The sequence below is a fragment of the Ambystoma mexicanum genome, chromosome 6p (assembly GCF_040938575.1).
Source record: "Ambystoma mexicanum isolate Mex_15411 chromosome 6p, UKY_AmexF1_1, whole genome shotgun sequence".
Taxonomy (NCBI): domain Eukaryota; kingdom Metazoa; phylum Chordata; class Amphibia; order Caudata; family Ambystomatidae; genus Ambystoma; species Ambystoma mexicanum.
In genome coordinates, this window is record NC_090935.1 from 1,446,993,274 (window position 1) to 1,447,013,565 (window position 20,292).

Here is a 20,292-nt window from a genome sequence, read left to right on the forward strand (position 1 = left end):
GACACCTCTAACTAATGCAGGTGTAGATAAAGAGGGAACAAGGCGTCTCTTGATTGAGGCGAGGAGGGGTATGGCTTGGCTAGCAGGTGGCTTTTCCTTGATTATCTTTTCAACAAAGTCCACTTCTGGGGTAGTCTCCACCGTATCAATTTGAAAATGTGCTGCCGCCTTGCGTAGCATTGCATTAAATGTGGGTTCATCGTCCACTGGCGAAGGATCTCTGACCGGTGTGGTCTGAGGAGAGGGCAGATCTAAAACATCCGGGTCTGTTGACACCCCTGGAGACTGCCAGGGCTGTGGTTCACTAATGTCTGGGTCTTCTTCAAAGTCCCCTACAGGGTCTTGTAAATCCACAGTATTTAGGAATTCTTCCTCTTCCTGAAAATGTGGATCCTCGTCAGCGAGGTCATATCTATCTATTTCTTCCTCAAGTGGGTCAAAAAGTCTTGGGAATTTGGCTCTAGGGTCTTCAGGGAGTACCTCCCTTGGCCTTTTGGGTGAAATGTGTTCAGAAGTGGACACAAGCTTATCTAGCCTGTCCATACATGATTCAAATCTTTCCCTAGTCCATTGGGGATGACCCTGAACGGTCTAGGGGCGGAAAGGCTTGCTCCTCCGTCTCTAGGCGTCGAGATCTTTCCCATAGAGTGGAGGATATACCCCCGTCGCTCTCTGAGAAACCTTCTCATAGGCCCAACAATGGGGACGTATCTCTGGGCCATCCCTTCGACGTGGGGGGAGGTTCCGGCCTACCCTCCGTAGATTTTGGCGTCTCCCTGACTTTCTGAGCGGGCTTAGGTGACTCCTTCACCAGCCGTTTCTGCGAGTCTTTGGAGACTATTCTAGCTATGCTTTCCATGACTAGCTTATCCGTCGAGGGCTGGTCGTGAACGGTTTTCGGCGGAGCCGGAACCTTACCGTCAACAGACGCCCTCTTCCGAGGTGTTTCGACTGATGTTTTGGTGGTACCGCCCTTAGTTGTAGACGGCCCAGTCGCTAGGCTCGCATGCGGGGAGTGCTGCCGACCCTTACGGTCGGCAGAGGCAGCCGGTTGATTCAGCGTCTCCGTCGGCGCTGAGGCCTTCTTCGATTTACTCGCCGAATGGCCGTGGGTTTTGTGTTTAGTGCTTTTTTGGTGTGCGTCAGCGTCGCCAGGGTGTACATCCCCATAAGTAGGGCCGCAGCCAAGCTATTCGGGGCTGGGGACAGACGTGATGCAGCGGGAGCACTCCAATGAAAGGTCAACAACATCCGTTACCAAGGTTGCGTTATCACTATCCCCCTCGTCACACTCGGCGACGGCGGCCACGGGTGAGGAATCAACCTTCGACATGCCGTAGGCTGCCCACCTTTTGACCCTGCGTTCCTTCAAGGTTTTGGACGAAGGAGCTTACAGTCCGCACACCCGGCCTCGTTGTGGTCGAGGGGTAAGCAGCGGTTACACCACTTATGCTTGTCCTTCCACGTAAATTTGCCCTCAAAATGTGGCAAAATCTAAAAGGAGTCCTCTTCATAGCTAAGGACGTAACCAGTGATAACGACCCGAAAGGAAAGGGGGGAGAAAAGGAAAGGCATTCTAGAAGAAACAGATATGTCCACACCAACCCCCACTCCCCCTACTGTGTAGGCCGGGCCACGTGTTCGGCAGCGCCAAAAGGAACACCTCCGTCTAAACCACCGCCGTTGAAGATCTTGACTCGGTGGGGAAACTGATGGCTGTCGAAAGAGGGCTGGAGGTGGTATAAGTTAATAATAACTGACAAATCGACCAAGGGTCAAGTAAATGGTAAATGGAAATGTCTCTTACGAGCTCCGCATTAAGGCAACCAGTATTCTGGGCGGGAAAAAACAATCTGAGGGACCTGGACGAGTGATGGATTTTGGGTACACCACATGTCATTATAGGGATATTATTACAGACACCCTATGTTGGTGTCCCCTTTTCGATTTTCGAAAAACAAGATGCATTACTCCGCAGTGACCACTGGATGTCGGACTATGCACAGCATGTGATTCTAAGCAGATTAACAAACATCAGAAAAAATATCGCCTGTTTCCCATGGTGTAAAGTAAAACACGCCTGGTTCGGCTTGCGGCAATCTGGCAGCAGCGTAACGGTGAAGGATCTGTCAGTTGGTCTCTCCAAATTCCTGACAGCAAGTTAGTGCTTCCTTAGTGGCACTGTGCTGAGTGCAAGAGTTTGCGGTCTAGATTTTCTTCGTCTGCCTTGAGATGGTCATAAAGATCCGGTCCAGAGTCCATACCAGAGTCTGCACACCAGGCGTATGCTCAGTCTGGGCTCCTGCTCCAAGCACTGATCCACAAGTGAGCCCCACAAAATTATCCTCACAATTATCCTTCCCTTACTAGTCATCTCTTGCGCCCAGGTCTATTTGGAAGAAAGCTGAGGACTCTCTGGGGGGTCATCGATGTACCACCTCCAGGGGTTGCAACAAGAAGCCGGTGGCATAGGAGGTTACTTCTCTGATACGAAGCAGTCGGCAGATGTGGCCAGAGAAACAGGAGGACATCATACCAAGAAATACAAAAAATGTGTGTTGCCTAGTTCTTGCATTCCAAAGTGGAACGGAAAGGCGGTGCTATAATCTCCTAAAAAACGGACTTAAAACACTGTTTTTGTCTGTGTGTGCGTACAAAACAAAATACAGGCCACACAGAGGGCCTCATTATGAGTTTGGAGATGAGGTAGAAAGGTGTAAAAAAAATGCGTAACTGCTACTTTTTTTTTGTTGGTAACGGAACGGACACTGATTTGACCGCACCACCATATTCAGAGTTTGACATTGAAGATGAGAATTACCCCCTTTATCACGCTGGAGGTAAATCCTCCAAAGTAAGGTAAAATAAAAGCGGCAGCATTACCACAACAACATTTTCACACAACAATTCTGCAAAAATACCCAATGGACTCCTATGGACTTTAAATATGTGCATTTACACCACCCTTCTACCCCTCAATTCCGTGGTAAACCTACGGGACAGAGTGATGGTAACAGCAAACGAGTTTTGCCGAAATTCAGCAGATTTACTGCCAAATGACTGCCACACTTGTAATAAGGCCCCTGTATCTAATATCAGTGGCAGCAGCGCCATCTTGGTTCATCCAATTGATGGCATCCTGGACTGAAAGGTGAAGTGCTTCATGGGAACATAACTTAGGCACAAAAAAGGACAATATTCCATTTAATCTGCACACCATAAGTGGACATTATTTAAGTTGGCATAGCGATAAATGCTATTGAACCCAATCTTAAGGGAGCATAGTGCACATAAAATGGGGCAATACTTGAGACTGTTTGGAGCATATCTTATGAGGATATTGTTAGGGTTTCAGCCACTTTCCATGTGGTCAAAAGTGGGAAATGATACACAGGCTAGAAGGGCAACTATGTTATTGACCAGTTACAGCAAAGCATGTTAGTGGTAGAAATCTCTCCAGTAACAAAGTAAAGGTAGGTACAATGGTCCATATTAACCAGGCAATTAAGACTCCCTTACCAAAAACAAATACATGGCATGAAAACTCACATGACTGAGTCCTTTCCTCAAAAGCATTACTTGACATGCGCTTGGGTAGAAGAGGAAATGCCACCTAAAATGAAGGCTATGACCTTAATGGACTGTTAATTCGCCAAAATATATATGACATGAGAATCACTATATCCACTGTACTCGACTATCTTCTAAAGAGATTCAGCCAGAAATACAGGTTTTCTGTTAATATATGCATTGGGCTTCCAAGGCAGTTTTGGAAGAATTATGGATTAGTAGCGTTAAGTGTGTAAGGGGCTCGAGAGCATGCTTGGACAATCCTCACAGATATACATGCTTAAAATACCTGCAGAGTCCCTTTATGCTACCAAAGGCAAATTCCTGAATAGTAATTCCAAGACTGCCAAGCTCCAAGACTCCAGAAGGTGACCTGGTTCAGGATTATGACGTGCAAAAAGGTTAATGTTGCTGGTAGTAAAAGGCAGCAGATATTTATGTTTCCGTTGTGGTTTTTGGTTGCCATATGAGGTAATACTTTCATATAGAGGACAACATGTTTGCCTGATTACAAAAAGGGTGTGCAGGCTCTGGCTTGGACACTGCTTATGATTCAGTGATAGGGATATGTTTATTTATTTTTGCATTTGTATTGCACACTAAACCTGTGGGCATCAAGGCGCAGCTTGCAGAGAAAATAACAGAAATTTGTGAGAGCGTTACTGGACAGTGTTTCCGGGGACAAGGTTGCAAGTCTGATGGCAAGGAGTCAAGATATACTACGTGAAGAACCAAGTTTTCAATCGTTTACGTAAGATCATGAATGATGGTTCAGCTCTTAGTGTTGGGGATAATGTGTTCCACAGCTTAGCTGCAATGACTGGGAAACTCGATCCATCTGCTCTTGACAGTCTGAATTCGGGCTGGATGAGCCTGTTTGCATAGGCCGCTCTTGTCGGTCTTGTAAACAGGACTCTCATGAATTTCTTAGCGAGACAAGGTGGGGCAGTCTTGGAGAGGCACCTATGGGTCATTGGCAACGTTTTTAATACATCAAACATACATATGATCAATGCTTTTTATGTCACACCCTAATTTCCAGCGGGGGACTTTTACGTGGTGTGCTTCTTGGAGAGAAGTGGCAGCAAGCATGTTAGTGCCCGTTCGTTCCTAAGAGGACCCACGGGATAAGTATCCCTGTTTCGACCCCGAAATTTGAACATTTGATATCAGCCACTGAGAGGCTTTCTGACCAAACCGGTCTGGATAGGGCAGGACCAATTATATAATTGAGGGCTATCAGCACCCTCTCTTGAGGCTGGGCAACTACTGCAAAGACACAAAACACAAAACACATTCTTGTGTATTAAAATTGAACTCTTGATGAAGGCCGCATATCTGTGGCACCACATCCTTGGTTCATGAGATGGCCGAAACACACTTACAAGTCAGCCGGTCCGGAAACAACGGTGGCGGTAAATCCGCCGCCACCGTTGTTTCCAGACCGACTGATTCTGAGTCCTGCAGGCGGGAGGTGTCACTCCCGCCAGGTCTGACCTGGTGGAAATAACACCACCGCCTGCAGGCGGACATGGAAACACCGGCTCTGTCATAGACGGAACCGGTGTTTCCATGGTCCCCATCCCCATGGAGTCCGACTCCATGGAATGGGGATTTACAGAATTCTGACTCCGGAATTACCGAAATCACTGGGGTTGTATGCCCCGGTGATTCCGGCAATCACAGAGGCGGAATGGTATTACTGGTCCGGCGGCAGCCTGCCAGTTTTTCCAGCACGGCTACTGCCGGGCTCGTAATGAGGCCCATAGTGTCGACATTTAAAGACAGCAACAATTGACACTGCAAACTAAGGGCAGGTCCTACAAAAAACATACACTTGAATGTATCCTGGACTTTATCTGGGTTACTATAAACTGCACTGTGAGGAGAGGTTTTTGTTTTGTATAGACCTCAACTGTGTATCGCTGTTTTTTTTGTGTCTAAAACTGAAATGTTAAGCTATCACATGGGATATAGATCTGTATAAAGGCCCAATTAAGGGCCAAAGACTGTGTATATATCAATTGTTTTTAAAGAAAATGTGTTGTTTGGTACAAATAAAACATGTATGTTGTGGAACAAATATAAAAGTTCTAATACCAAACTGACAAAGTTTATTTTTTGGGTGTGACATAAAAAGCCTTGATCATTGGTACGTTTGATGTGTTTAGTATATTCCTGGAAGATCAAGGCTCACCAGGTACCCTTATTATATAGACAACGGGTTTAATATAATTCTTCTTGTATAGGGAGCCAGTGGGCTTTTCTTCTAGCAGTGGTGAGGTGATCACATTTACGAATGTTTAGTGCCGAATGGACAGCGTTATTTTGAATCACTTGCAATTAATGAATATTCTGCTTGGTGGCACCAGAAAACAAGGCGTTGGAGTAGTCAAGTCATGCGCCTATTACAGCATGGGGAATGTTAAATCAGCTGTCAGCCGTCAGTAAGGGCCTACAGGCATTAATGAGTTTGAGGGTGTGGGCTGCCGAGGAGGAAATAGCATTGACTTGGCGTGTGAGAGAGAGGGAGGCACCTAGGTAGACTCCCAAAGTTTTTACTGACTGGGAGACGATGATGCAAATATCGTTGATGGTGAAGGAGATGTATTGCTGGCCAAGGTTGTTGATGACAGTGGGCAGGCCAGTGATGAGTAACTCAGTTTTGTCATCGTTAAGACAGAGGAAGTTGATGACCGTGCAGGTTTGAATGGTCTGATAGATATTTAGCATCTCTGAGTCTTAGTGGTAGTTGCAGGAGAGGGGGAGGAGAATCTGTGTATCGTCTGGGTAATTAGTGTAGGAGATATCCATTGAGTCTAGGGGTAAAGAAATTGTTTAGTGAAAATGTTATAAAGTGTAGGGGAGACGCTCAAACCTTGGAGGACGACGCAGTAGATAGGCGCAGCGGGAGAAGCTTGCATTGTCATCGAAGTCTTTGATTGTTCTGTCTTTCAAAAATGGGGGGACCCAGCTGGAGGCCTCTGGTGAGATATTGGCCGACGAGGTCAGGTGCTGAGAGAGTACTTTATGGTCCACTAAGTCAAACTCAGCCGAGAGGTCTAGAAGTAGTAGGAGGGCTGACTTCCCCCTGTGTCTTTAATTTTGTCTAACTCGTTCTTTAAGTCAAGCAGGGCAGATTCCATACCCTGTCTCAGGTGGAGCACTGATTGCTGCATCCCTAGTATGTGGTTGGATTCCAGGTAATGCTGAATTTGGATATAAGCTGCTCGATCCAAGATCTTCAAGAGGAAGGTGACAGTTGTGATAGGTTGGTAGTTTGTGGGAGAAGCGGGGTCCAGAGTTGGTTTCTTTAAAAACGGGAGTACCCAGGCTTCCTTGAAGCTGGTAGGGACAAAGCAAGAGGATAAGGAGGATTTGGTAAAGGTGGTGATGAAGGGGACTAAGGATATTGCACAGTCCTTAATAATTACAGGGCAAGCATCTCCTTTGCATCTGGATGGGCTCAGACCTTTGAGCAGTGAGGTGACTGTTCTCTGAGATGATGTTAAAGCAAAACGGCTGGATGTCTTGATATACTGTGGGGGTGGGGGAGATGAGGAAGACTGTTAGGGTTTGTAGTGGCATACTTCTGTAGGATCTTTTTGTGTAACAAGGCGATTTTGCCAAGAGGGCATTTTGGGCCTTGGTGCATCCGGTCTCATCTTTGGAGAAGTTGTGTGTGGGGGCGTAGGGCGCTTCAAGTTCTCTAAGAACGTTATAAATCTCTCTGGTGTTTGACTTTGCATTGGCGATTCTAGTATTGTAGTTGGCCGATTTCACTAGTAGGACGGCTGTCTTGTATGTTTTGGCTGCAGTGGTGAAAGTGGATTTGAGTAGGTCGTACAGGGACTTTCTCCATTTAGCCTCTGCTTCTCGTTTCTTCGCACAGAGTGCCAGGAGGTCGGGCGTGAACCAGGAGTTGAGGTGTGTAGTGGGTTTAGATTTACGAGAAGCAAGGAGTGCAATGGTGTCAACTGCATGCAGCGGGAGCCTGTCAGGGTTGTCTAGGTGTGCCAGTTGTAACCTTTCAAGCAAGGGCAGGAGGCAGGCTTTGGTGAGTTTCTGTGAGATGCAAGCGATAGTAGGTGGCATCGGGATGGTGCTAGTGACAGGTGGGCTGTTGATGGCAATGGTGAAAGTAATGTTGTGGTGGTCGGTCACAGGGCATCAGAGGTTAGACAGGACAAAGATCCGTCAGTTCAGGATGGTTAGCCAGTCCAGGATACGACCTTTTTGGATGGGTGGTACTGTGATGCACTGTTTAAGGCCTAGGGCGTTAGCCACAGAGGCAACATTTGAGTCATTAAGACCACGTTTGAGGTCACCAAGAAGAATTTTGGAAGTGGGTTTAATACTGGTGCTCAGAAGGTGGATTAAATACTCCTTGAAGGAGTGCAGGGGTTCTGCGGGATGATAAATGACACACGTAGTAATAGTCTCTGTGTAGGATATGGGTATTTTGAAGGTGAGTATGTTACAATATTCCAGCTGAGTAAAGCTGTTTTGTCCGATGGAGAGGGTGTCTCTTGTTATCAGGGCAACAACGCCCCGCCTCTAGCATCTGGTCTGTCACAGTGATAGATGGTGTAGTTAGGGGAAATGGCGATGGAAAAGACAACGGCCAGAGGTAGTGTGGAGCCAAGTTTCAGAAATGGGCAGCACATCAAGGTTATCCCTTGTGATGAGGTTGAGGATGTCGAGGCGGTGTGCTTGAATTTATCTGGCATTAACTAGTGCACAGTTTAGTAGGGGGATATCATTGATCGGGACAGGGGTAGTAGTGGTACGTTTAGATGTCAAGGCTGTGGGGCAGGCAGGTGTATTTATTTATGCAGTGATGCTGCATTTCAGAATGTTGAGGTGGAGTTAGTGTTGGTGGCTGGTACTCTGTTGTTAAGGACAAGGGCAGAAGGTGCTTGATGGGCATTGTTGATGGCAAAGCCTAACTTTGGAGGAGGCGAGAGGGTAGAAGATATCTCCCGGTGGAAAGTGTCATTATCACAGTGATTTGTGGGGGGAGAACGCACTGTGGTGCTCAGCTGTGGTACTGAGAGGCTACGCAGCAACTTAATGGAATTTGCAGGTGACCGGATGGGGCCGATCAGACCGCTGCACATAGCAGGGCCTTTTTAGAGTAAGCTGCGAGTCGTGTAGTGACCAGCCAGAGGAGGCAAGAATACACAGGGCCAGGCCTTGTGGTGGGATTTCTAGAAGGCAACTGGTCGTGTACAAGGTAGTTAGGCATGGCCTTGGCTTTGATAGAGCCATTGTGATAGGGTGGAGGCTCCATAGGGGCAATGCGCAAGAGTGGTCTGAGATGGGAGCTGCGGTAATGTGTGCGCTGCATACGGCTTCTAAGGTGGGTATTCCTCGTATGCGTGGGCAGAGAGGAAGTTAGTGGCACGGCAACGTTTCTTGTTCTAAGTTGCAAGAGTCATTTGGCCACAGTACGAGGCATCATAGTGATTCTTGTTCAGCGGCTCACACAAACTGCATTGAGACTATGGTGGAGAGCAGCGCTGGTCTTTAGAAGAACCTGTCATGCATATTTTACCATACATTTTAAACACATTCACAAAATGAAACAATTGCAAAATCTACACAGAACACTACAAGTCATAGGGCACGCAAAACAAACTTTATGGAATAAAGATAGAGATAATTACAAATATATATCAAGGAAACAGAATTCAACTCCCCTACTACACACCCACCTGACCAAACAAAACCAAATCAAGAGACATCCATCTGCAGTGAAACCATAAACAAATTAACAGCAACCACAATCCATCACAACATCTACAAATTTAAAACTCACACATATACACTAAAAAAGGTGGTAAACAGAGTTACCACCAGGCACCAACCTATCCAATACCGTGTGCCATTACTTTGTAACACGTGGTACATAAAACTGTAAAATCTATGTTAGACTAATGAATTTAAACCAAAATTAATTTCAAATGTAATTCTTCGGCATATTATACAATATACAATTGCCAATTCAAGTTTTGGCTATTGGGTGAGTTGTTAATTCTGGAAGACAGTCTTCTTCAGGGCAAAGGCCCATCAGGGTGGTCAGATGTGTCAATCTAATCCGTCCTCCAATGCAGCAAACGAGCGTAGAGGCTGCAATACTGTTGAAAAAATATAACAGACCAACTTAAGTCTAACCCGTCCCATGTGGGACTGTGTTGCACCTAGATTATAATAATAATAATCTATTATATAATAAATATAATCATCATAATAATGTATTTCTTATATAGCGCTACACACCCATAGGTCTCAGAGCACAGCACGCTGCACACAGATATCAGGGGCGAGCGCTTAGCTCGCTGTGCTATCTGACCTATAGGACTACATGGGAATGAGAATTTACCCTTACTCTGCCGCCTGTCATATCCCAGTAATACCGGGACATCTGGCGGCAGAAACTGTAAGCCGAGGTTGCCGGTAGGCCGCCGGTACTACCAGCATCTTACTGGCTACCTCGCAATGAAGCCCATATGCCTTTGGCATGGAGCTTATGGAAGGGGAATCTGATTAGCAGAGTTCCCTTTCAGAGATGGAATTACCTGCATCATTGTATTATTTAATACAAATCAAAAAAGTTAGGGCTTTCACAACCTTCCCAGATGGCAATTCATCACAGGCATTACTCTACTGAGAAATCTAAAACATGATTAAGGAAAATACCAACAACTACTCAGCCTGCAGAACAATTTGAACTAGACACAGATTTGCAGATATGGAAAGCGAGAAGGATAATCATAATTTACTGACCCGTGTGGCTGATGCTGCCTTCACTCCGCAGGGAATTGTGGTCACCTATTAAATTGGTTCCAGCCTCAAATACATCAACTGATGGAACTGGTGTAACCGGGCGCCCTGTTAGAAAAAATTGAGAAAGACAGACTTTTTCAAAGACTGCAGAGCCCCATCATCGACATGATGCTTCAATGGTTCCCCTTTGTATTTTCATGAATGCATCCCAAATCAGAGGTTACCACATGTACTGGGGCGTAGGTTGACGCCCATCCCGGCTTCCCCAGTGGGGCAAATTAGGGATACTGAAATAAGGAGTATGAAGCCAACAGTGTGTGTGTGTGTATTAAACCAGATGCACACCTTAGCAAGAAGAGCACAAGATCACTCGCTACACAAGATTTGCACTGCAAAAGCATCATCGGGGGACCACCCCCACCCCTCCAAGCAGGGGTGGACTGGGAACCAAAAGAGGCCCTGGAAATACTGTTCAAAGTGGTCCCATATTACAGGTTTTCAGCAAGCCCACGCCTTTTCCTATGAGGCCATTTGGAAATAAAATAGATTACCACACAAAAGAGGCCTAGGGTGCAGAGGCCTATCGGGGAAATCTCCAGAGTTCCCTATAGGCCAGTCCCCTCCTGCCCCCAAGACAAGTTTTGCTTTTCATTTCTTACACAAAGCAATGATCGAGAAACGTGTCTTCTGCCAAGCATGCCATTTTATTTTACAAAGACATTACCAAAACATTACAAACAGCAGATGTTTGTAAGCATGCAGACCAATAAAACAGAGCTATGAAAGACATATTTGCAAAACATTTAAGTATATTTAATGTGATATGCATAAATGCTGAGTAGGGAGTATTTACCTGCCGGGGGATGTTTCAAATGCATTTCTTCTTCGAATGCCCTACTCAGAGGGAGGGAGAATAGTAATATCTTTATCCAAATAAGACACACTAAGGCCTGTTGGGTGCCTGTTCGGAGCCTAAGGAGCCAGGGACCAGGATCTCTGCCCCTACCACTCCAGAGCCACCATGAGCAGGAGCGCCTTCCATCTACTGCTGGAGCAGTAGCCAGCCCTGCCTGACACCAGGTATGTCACGAGTCCCTAGCCGCAGCACGAGCGTGCGTCTTGAAGGCAACACGCGGCGGATTATTTAATAATATCCGCGCCGCTCAAGCGTGTGGCCTTCTCCAGCCAGGATCTGCCCCATTATTGCACTCAGAGTGCATCCAGCCACCAATTGAGGCCCCTAGGTCCACACCATTTAAAGATGGCTGACCGTCGCATCTTCAGCCCTCCACCCGGCCCCGCAACCCTGCAAACATTGTGATTGGCCCCTCTCCTCTACTGGGAGCCTACCACAAGCCAGCAGGCTTCGAACCGGCCCACCTCGAAGGCACTGTACACGGTGCCTATCTCTAGCCTGTATACGCCATCGAGCATAGGGCTAGATCCCCTGCCCATCTCCTCTGGGGCAAGCATACTGCCCCTTACAGCAACCTTTTTTCCACTGCTCCAGCCAGCAACCTGAACTGCTTCAAGCCTTCACTGAACCCTGTTTTTGCAGTACGGTCTAACACAAACTACTTTCACATTGTGTTGTGCCTTATGGTCGCTTAGAGACCACTGTGACATTGTGTTGTGCCTTATGGTCGCTTAGAGACCACTGTGACATTGTGTTGTGCCTTAGGGTCGCTTAGAGACCACTGTGACATAGTGTTATGCCTTAAGGTCGCTTAGAGACCACTGTGACATTGTGTTGTGCCTTATGGTCGCTTAGAGACCACTGTGACATTGTGTTGTGCCTTATGGTCGCTTAGAGACCACTGTGACATTGTGTAGTGCCTTATGGTCGCTTAGAGACCACTGTGACATAGTGTTGTGCCTTATGGTCGCTTAGAGACCACTGTGACATTGTGTAGTGCCTCATGGTCGCTTAGAGTACACTGTGTATTAGCACTGTGTATTAGAACTGTGTATTAGCACTGTGTACTAGCATTTCTCTGATTCTCTGCGTCAGTACCCTCACTGCAGCACCATTGTGCACTTACATTGCGTACTAGCTTCTCTCTGATGATTTTGTGCGCCAGTTCCCTCTAAATTCAGATATGATAACCTGGACCTTCCTCATTATGTTCCCATTCTGCCTGGTCCCCCATGACACCCCTTGTACAGGGCCACACTTTCGCTTACACCCCAATGGCCTCAGCAGACTAGCCTGCCCAGACATTATCCCATACCCTGCCCCACCCCCTTCCTACCCAACATCAACCCCTTCCAACCTACCTCCTCCATCGACTCTCATCGCACAGCAGACACCTCCAGCCCCCAAGAAGCATCACAAACTACTCCCATCGGCCAATCCACTATCACGAACCTCACTACCAGCAAATCCTATCCCTGCTCAGGCATATCGAGACTCACCCGACTCAGATCCAGAACACACACACCCGTATCCTTCCTCAATCTAGGCAACAAACAAAATATAACCTTAACCAAATCTGCCCCTTCCTGCACACGCCCTACACTTCCGTCAGACCAGATATCACACGGCCTGAACGCACCCTCCCCCCGCACCCACATCAAAAAATCACGCATCACCACCGAAACCATCAAAGGTGCACTCATCAATGCGAGATCTGTAGTCGCCCATGCCCTAGACATAGCCGACATTATTTCCTTCAATGATCTCGACTTCATAGCTATTACAGAGACCTGGCTCCACCCAGCGTCTGGCCCCTCTCTATCACTTGCTATACCCAATGACTATACCATCTACCGTTCAGACAGACAAACAGCTAAAGGTGGTGGAGTAGCCATTATTGCAAAAAGCTCCATCAACATAAGACACATACAAAACCAATCACTGCCATCAGCGGAACTACTCACCCTCAAACTACACACAACGCACACAAGCACTATCACCATCCACCTCATTTACAGACCGCCAGGCCCTATACTATCCTTTAATGACGACATAGCCCTTTTACTCTCTGACAATATCAAACCTAACTCTCGACTACTCATCCTAGGAGACTTTAATCTAGGTCTCAATGATGAGAAAGATGACAAAGCTCACACTGTCGCCAACACAATTTCAGAATTAGGACTCACCCACCATATCACACAACCCACACACAACAAAGGCCGCATCCTTGACTGGATAGCTGACCTCAACTGCAACACTACCATCCTTTCCAACACTCCATGCGCTTGGACTGATCACCACCTTATTACCTTCACCATCAACAAAGGCACTCAAACACCAGGGCCTTCCTCCAATGCCCCACCCACACTCACAAGAAACAACAAAAATATCACACTAGAGAAACTCCTCCCGTTACTCCAACCCATCATCGACTTCTCACCCACCATGACCAACCCTACTGAACTAGTAGAGTTATACAACACAACTATCCTTAAGGCCATAAACACCATAGCACCACTCAAGCTTCGGAAAGCCAGACCACGAGCACACCTCAATTCTTGGTTCACCCCCAAACTAAAAACACTCCGCAAATCCAAAAGACAAGCTGAATTAGCATGGAAACAGTCACCATCCACTATTAATAAGACATCTTACGCACTGGCATCGAACATCTATAAATCAGCCATCATCCAGTCTAAAAAAAACATGTACAATGAAAGAATCAGCAACGCCAAATCTAATACCAAAGAGCTATTCAATATCCTGAGAGAACTCGAATCACCCTCCCCCACTCCAGACACTTGTAACAAAGACATCCACTGGTGCACGAGCATCCAGGAAGCACTCCTAGGCAAAATTGCCACACTACAAGCCAAAATCCTGACAAAGAAAGAAAGCCTCACCCTCACTGATAACATCACCCCCTCTACTCACACCCACACCACCCCCCAAAATGATGACAATAACCTCTTTGAGTTTTCCACCATAACCATCAAAGAGGTTGAAGAAATAATCTACTCTCTTAAACCGTCCAAATGCCAAGGCGATACCTGCCCAGCCCCAGTCATTAAAGATGCAGCCAAACAACTTGCTCCCTTCATCACTTCCCTCATCAACTCATCTTTCACCTCCAACATAGTGCCCAACAACCTCAAGGACTCCTGGGTTCTTCCTTTACTTAAGAAGCCCACCCTTGACCCTAATGTCCCCACCAACTACAGACCCATTACGACCGTACCCTTCCTACTAAAAATCCTCGACAGAGCTGCCTATCTTCAGATACAGAACCACCTTGAGAAAAATAACTTACTAGGACTCAGACAATCAGGATTCCGCCCCAAACACGGCACTGAGACCGCCCTGATTGACCTTAAGATACAGATGGACAACATTAAAGACAATGGTAAACTAGCCATCCTTCTCCTTCTTGACTTATCGGCCGCCTTCGACCTGGTCAACCACGACATCCTCTGCAAACATCTATCCTCAGCAGCCAAATTTTCAGATAACGCCAACGCATGGATCCATTCCTTCCTTAACAACAGATCCACGAGAGTCTACGCACCCACAGCCTCTGCCATCCCAGCCCCAGTCACTTGCGGTGTCCCCCAGGGCTCCTGCGTCTCCCCCACTCTATATAATGTGTTCACGAAACCCCTCTTTGACATATTGGACCGCTTGGGTGTCATCTACACCAACTACGCAGATGACACCCAAATACTGATCCCTTTAACAGGCGACTACTCCACCGACCTCACTGCTCTCAACAACATTTATTCCATTATCCAAGAATGGATGGCCAAGCATGGCCTATGCCTCAATGACGACAAAACCGAACTTCTTCTCCTAGGTTCCCAACCCAGACTTAATAAACTCGACAAACTCTATCAAGCATTCACTATAGACGGCAATAACATCATCGTCTCTAACAGCGTCAAAACCCTAGGAATCTACCTCGACTCCTCCCTCACACTGTCAAGACAGATCAATTCCATATCATCAGCCACTGCTTACACCTGTAAACTCATCAATGCCAGCAGACCTTACCTCTCACCATCCAACTGCATCACCTTAGCCAGAGCGCTAGTCCTTTCCAAAGTTGACTACTGCAATGCGTTATACTTGGGAACCAGTCAGAAAAACATCAACAAACTACAAGTCATACAAAACAACGCCTTGCGAGCAGCCCTGAACATACCCAAACATGAACACATTTCGGACGCCAGACGCACCTGCCATTGGCTATCCATACCACAAAGAATTGAATATAAAACCATCTCACTCACACACAAATGCCTAGCTAACCAAGCACCCAGATACCTATCCGACAATCTCAATCACCACACCCCAGCGCGCCCTACCAGATCAGCTCAAACACATTGCTTAAATATCCCAAGATTTAAGCTCCAAAAAGCAGGTGGCTCCAGCTTCCCCGTGCTTGCCTCCAAACTTTGGAATTCACTTCCACTCGAGCTGAGATCAGAACCTTCCTTTCACAGATTTAGACAACACCAAAATTTGGCTTCTATCCAAAGAAACGTAAACTGCCTAGCCCTACCTTACTAGCATGCACCAAGACTGTAAATTTGTAAATATGTAATCGGTTTGTACATTTCTGTTGTATTATTCTTGTTGTATTCATCGCAAGCGCCTGGATGCCCTAGGGCCAGGCGGCGCTATACAAATAATAAACTAAACTAAACTAAACTAAGAGTGCTGGTGAGATGCCTGACCATGTTGCTTTTTTGCGACAGGCCGACCAGCCTTTTCTTTAAGGAGTCCTTATCTGAGGCCTCCCCAGGACCAGGGATACTACATCTCTCAGGGTCAAGGTGCCCCAAAGACAGCTCGATCCTTCTGCTAGTAACCTTGCATTGTTCATTTGGCTGACCACTCATTTGTGGCCGATTTGTCCAATTGAGATTCTAGTGAGGAGCAGCTTGCCTTCCCCAAGCGGTGATGCAGAAGGAACCCCTGTGTCCAAATCCAGTACAGAGTCGAACAGCTAAACTTAGCTCCCTCTGAATATAAGGCAAATAGATGTCGTCATATTTTGACAGACTCTCTGGCTGCCTTGAAAATGTGGGGGCTGCAGTCTTCTCTTTCCTTGTTTTCTTCTCTTAGTGTACCTTCATAACTGGGTTTAAGGATTTTGTCTCTTTTTGTTGAAAAGAGAGGGGAAGGGAGAAAGGAGCTGAGCCTTCGGGTGGTCCAGTGTTGACACAATAACAGGCAAAGAGGAAGACTGACTTAAACAACAGACCAACTCCTAAATGTGAGTTGTCTTCCCCCGGTTCTGAAGTTCCCTGTGGGTGTTTGGAGGCCATCGCCGCTTAGGGAAGGGATGTGCCTCAATGCTGTCTAAGACAACTTCCAAAGGTTGCTGGTCTCTGCTTACTGGGATTTCTTTGGTTCCCGTTTCCTCAAATTACTAAACTGAGGAAAATAGTTCTTATCCCAACCCAGGAGAATGGCTCCCTTCTCTTGGGTAAAAGTCTCTCAAGTTAAGGTTTCACAACAGTTTTCAGGAATAGTACTGGACTAGGAGAATGGCTCCCTTACTAATAGCGGTCTGGGCGCATGTTTTGGACCAAATGATCCACCCGTTACAGGCCACGCAGCCACTACAGATCCTCGTACATTCCATGCAATCGCCTACGGGGCTCTGCGGTAGGTTAGTGTTGGGGTTGCAGCGTAGTTCTTGGACCGCACGGACCACCCACCACAGGTCACGCCACCACTACAATGACTCTCAGCCTGAAGGTTGTCGACTCCCAGCCTAGGGATGAGATGCTTTCCTTGAGTCCCTCAGTTTACTCTCGACACTATGTACTGCTGCTTTGATACAGCCTTTGAATGCCCCGTTTCCAATTTACAGGCTTTCTGGCAGCCTCCTAGCTCGCCGACTTCTCCTTACCAGATTTTGCTCCCCTTCTCCCCCTTTACTGTTTAGCTTAAGTAGCTGGGACTGCCCCAGCATAACGTCAGTTTGGGTTTATTGTGATATTTTCGAACAGCACATTTTCGAAATGCCATTTTTTCGACACCAAAATGCCGGGGAAAAAAATGTCGAATTTTATTTTAATTTTATTTTTTAAATGGGGGGGTCCCCCTCGACCCCCGTTTTTTTTATTGACACTTTTTTTTACTAACGAAACAAAAAAACGAAACAAAAAAAGAAAAACATTCGGAATTCTTTTTTCGGCAATTTTTCTTCGACAAAATGGCATTTCGAAAATGTGTTTTCGAAAATGTAACTGGATACCGTCAGTTTGATTGACAACAGCTGGTTGAATACTCTTCATGCTTGAAGGGAGCGTTCGTGGCTTCTTCTTTGTCCGAGCACCTATCATAGTAAGACCTTCTGCCACATTACATTAACAGACCATCTCAGACTTTACCTTAGGCAAGGAACAGTTGGGTGTTGTTTTTACCCTGTGGGGTTGGGAGATGAAGGGGCCATGTCCTAGATGCACGTCCTTGTCCTCAGGAGGGAAGTCCCTCCCCATAACATCCTCCTGAGTGTATTGGTTAGCGGCCTACCCTCCCTAGCCTCATGGAAAGGAGTTCCCTATGGGGAGAAGGGACGCCATCTGAAGGATCGTCACACCATCTAAAGACTGGGCTTGCCACTGTTGACTTTTGACTTTGTGAAGTAGCAAATGTTTCAAAGCCAGAGGTTAGCACCAACTGCATTTCTCTGACCCCACTCGTAGACCTACTAGATTGGGTCATGTTTTTAACATTGGGCGGATACCACAGCATCCTGACCAGTATCCCACTCAGCCAATCAGAAGCCAGTCTGTCTTCTATTCAATCCATTGAGAGATGTGATAGGGTTCCACTATCTTTATCAGAGGGATGGTTACATGAATGGGCAACTCAAATGGAACTGAGATCTTCCCAAGCAAAACACAGCTCTGCATGGTTCTGTTCTCAGTGGGAAACTAGGCAACTTTGCCTTATTATAACTGGCGCTTCTCAGTTGGCCCCTAGAGAGGGCTGCAAGTTTCCAAAATATTTATATCCAACTTTCTCATAGAGTCAAAGCATCAGTTAGATCCGTGCAGTTTTGGCCAGGAATGTTTTATTCACATCCCTGTTTTTCTAATTAAATTTATTCTGAATGTGATCTGTTAGGCGATCATTTTTGCCATCAATATACATTTAGCCAATGCATTTCGGTGTAAACCTTCATCAGGGCTGTATATAGGCTCTTGATTACATCATCAAGCTGATCACTTTCAATGCGCTCTCTCTGTCAAATCTGGTAAGCCTCAAAGGCTTTTCTTTTTGCAACCCTCACGGCTCCAGTCACGTGTGTTGCAGATGCGTGGTGAAACGCATATATTAATCGTGTCTCTTCAGTTCCTGCGTTGTTCTGCCTTCAAAGGCAGTTATAATAAGGCAAAGTTGCCTTGTTTTCTTTTGTTTGTGGTTTATGGAGGTCCTTGTGCTATAGGACCAGTTTAAACTGGCAGCTCCAGTTCAAAAATATTGGAAACTAACTGAGAGAAGTACACATTGAATAGAAGCGAGTAAACATTTTGGTGCCCACCTCTCCGGTATATTTTTTCTGTTCTCAGTGGGATCAGACCTCTTCCCCTCAGAGACCTTCCCTGTGTCCAATGTCTCTTCCACAAGATGCGGGTCGTTGGACCTTCCTAGGCTCTGGAGCAATTTCCTAGTCTGTATAGTTTGAATGGAGTTACTTCACCCGTTCCTGACATTGCATGCCTTCAGGGTGACATAAAACCTTCTTCTTGGTCTGAACTAGATGCAGGCTTTCTTGGGATCAGTTCCCAACACTTACTACGGGGTTAAACCTTGTGAAAACGGGCCAGTGGCTGTAGCCAACAGTGAGAGCTAACAGTGGACTCTGGGATCCTACTGGTTTACCAACCTCTCTAATCTCACAGTTATCTACCTAATCCCTACTCATTTCTACTGCCACAGTCTGGTCCCGTCTAGGGCTAACCTGGCCCAAAAGAATCTATCAGCTCATCAGCTCTTACTAAGTGTTGTCTCTCTCTTCTCCTGAGCCCTTTCCTTGCCATTCTTATCTCAGCTTTCTTCTCTCCTCCTGATGTTTTCCCAGTGTTGCACCACATGTACTACCCGTTTTCTTGCCACATCCTACTTGTGGTGCACCTTCTTCCATCTCTTCCATATCAGTCTCCCCCACTGTTGTTACCTCCTACATGTCACTTCCACTTTCTTATGTGGCCACCTCCTCCTTCTGCTTGGATATCACTTAGCCCTCCTACACCCTAGCCCTTACCCCACCTCTAGGGCGCCACTCTTCTGTCCCAAAGCTACTACATCCTGAAATTATTATTCTACTGATGTTATGACTTCCTCTGTTACAGCCTTAACCCTTGCCACCCCTGTCCTCTGGCAACCTCTTGCATTCCACTTCCATCTGTCCACTCTCATCCTCTGGTGTCATCACCTCCTCGCTGGCTACCGCCTCCTCCTGTCCACTCAGCACTTAATTTTACTACATCCTCCTTACCTTCTTAGCCTTCAGCACTACATCCTGCTTACCGCTGCTGCTACCTCCTCACACTTTGTCATCTCTGGCATCTGCTCCTTCCACCACTCTCTAGTTTCAAACCTTCTCCAAAAGCAGCACCTTTATTCTTTTTTCACCCCCCTTTTTACAGCATTTATATGCGGGGGGAGACCTTCCGCAACCCCTCATACTCCTCCCAACATTATTTATTGTACCCCATCCCCCACATATGTATGCTGAGAACAGGGGGTCAGAAGAAAATGGTATGATCCAGAATACTTCGGTTTCCTGGTTTGTTAGGGAGTTTTTACAAAGGTTACTGTCTGTGACAGAACTTAGAAAAGCCCACCTTGGATGTACAGAGTTTTCCAACACAAAGGTTTGGTATAATGTCTGAGCAGCCAGGCTTTAGTCTAGGAGGTGAGGAGGGCTGTAGGATAGTACAAAGAACTCTGAGCATACACTTATTCAAGAAAACATGAATACACTTAATGTTTTA

At 46.5% G+C, this 20,292-nt stretch overlaps 1 protein-coding gene across 1 annotated transcript in view; it reads right to left on the bottom strand.

The window, feature by feature from the left end:
* Nucleotides 1-20,292, bottom strand: part of LOC138510498 (zinc finger protein 436-like) — a 254,388-nt gene that overhangs the window by 83,129 nt on the left and 150,967 nt on the right. Inside the window, exon 7 of the mRNA XM_069626193.1 lies at nucleotides 10,360-10,464. Within this exon, the coding sequence (XP_069482294.1) occupies nucleotides 10,360-10,464 (105 nt within the window). The remainder of the gene's footprint in view (nucleotides 1-10,359; nucleotides 10,465-20,292) is intronic.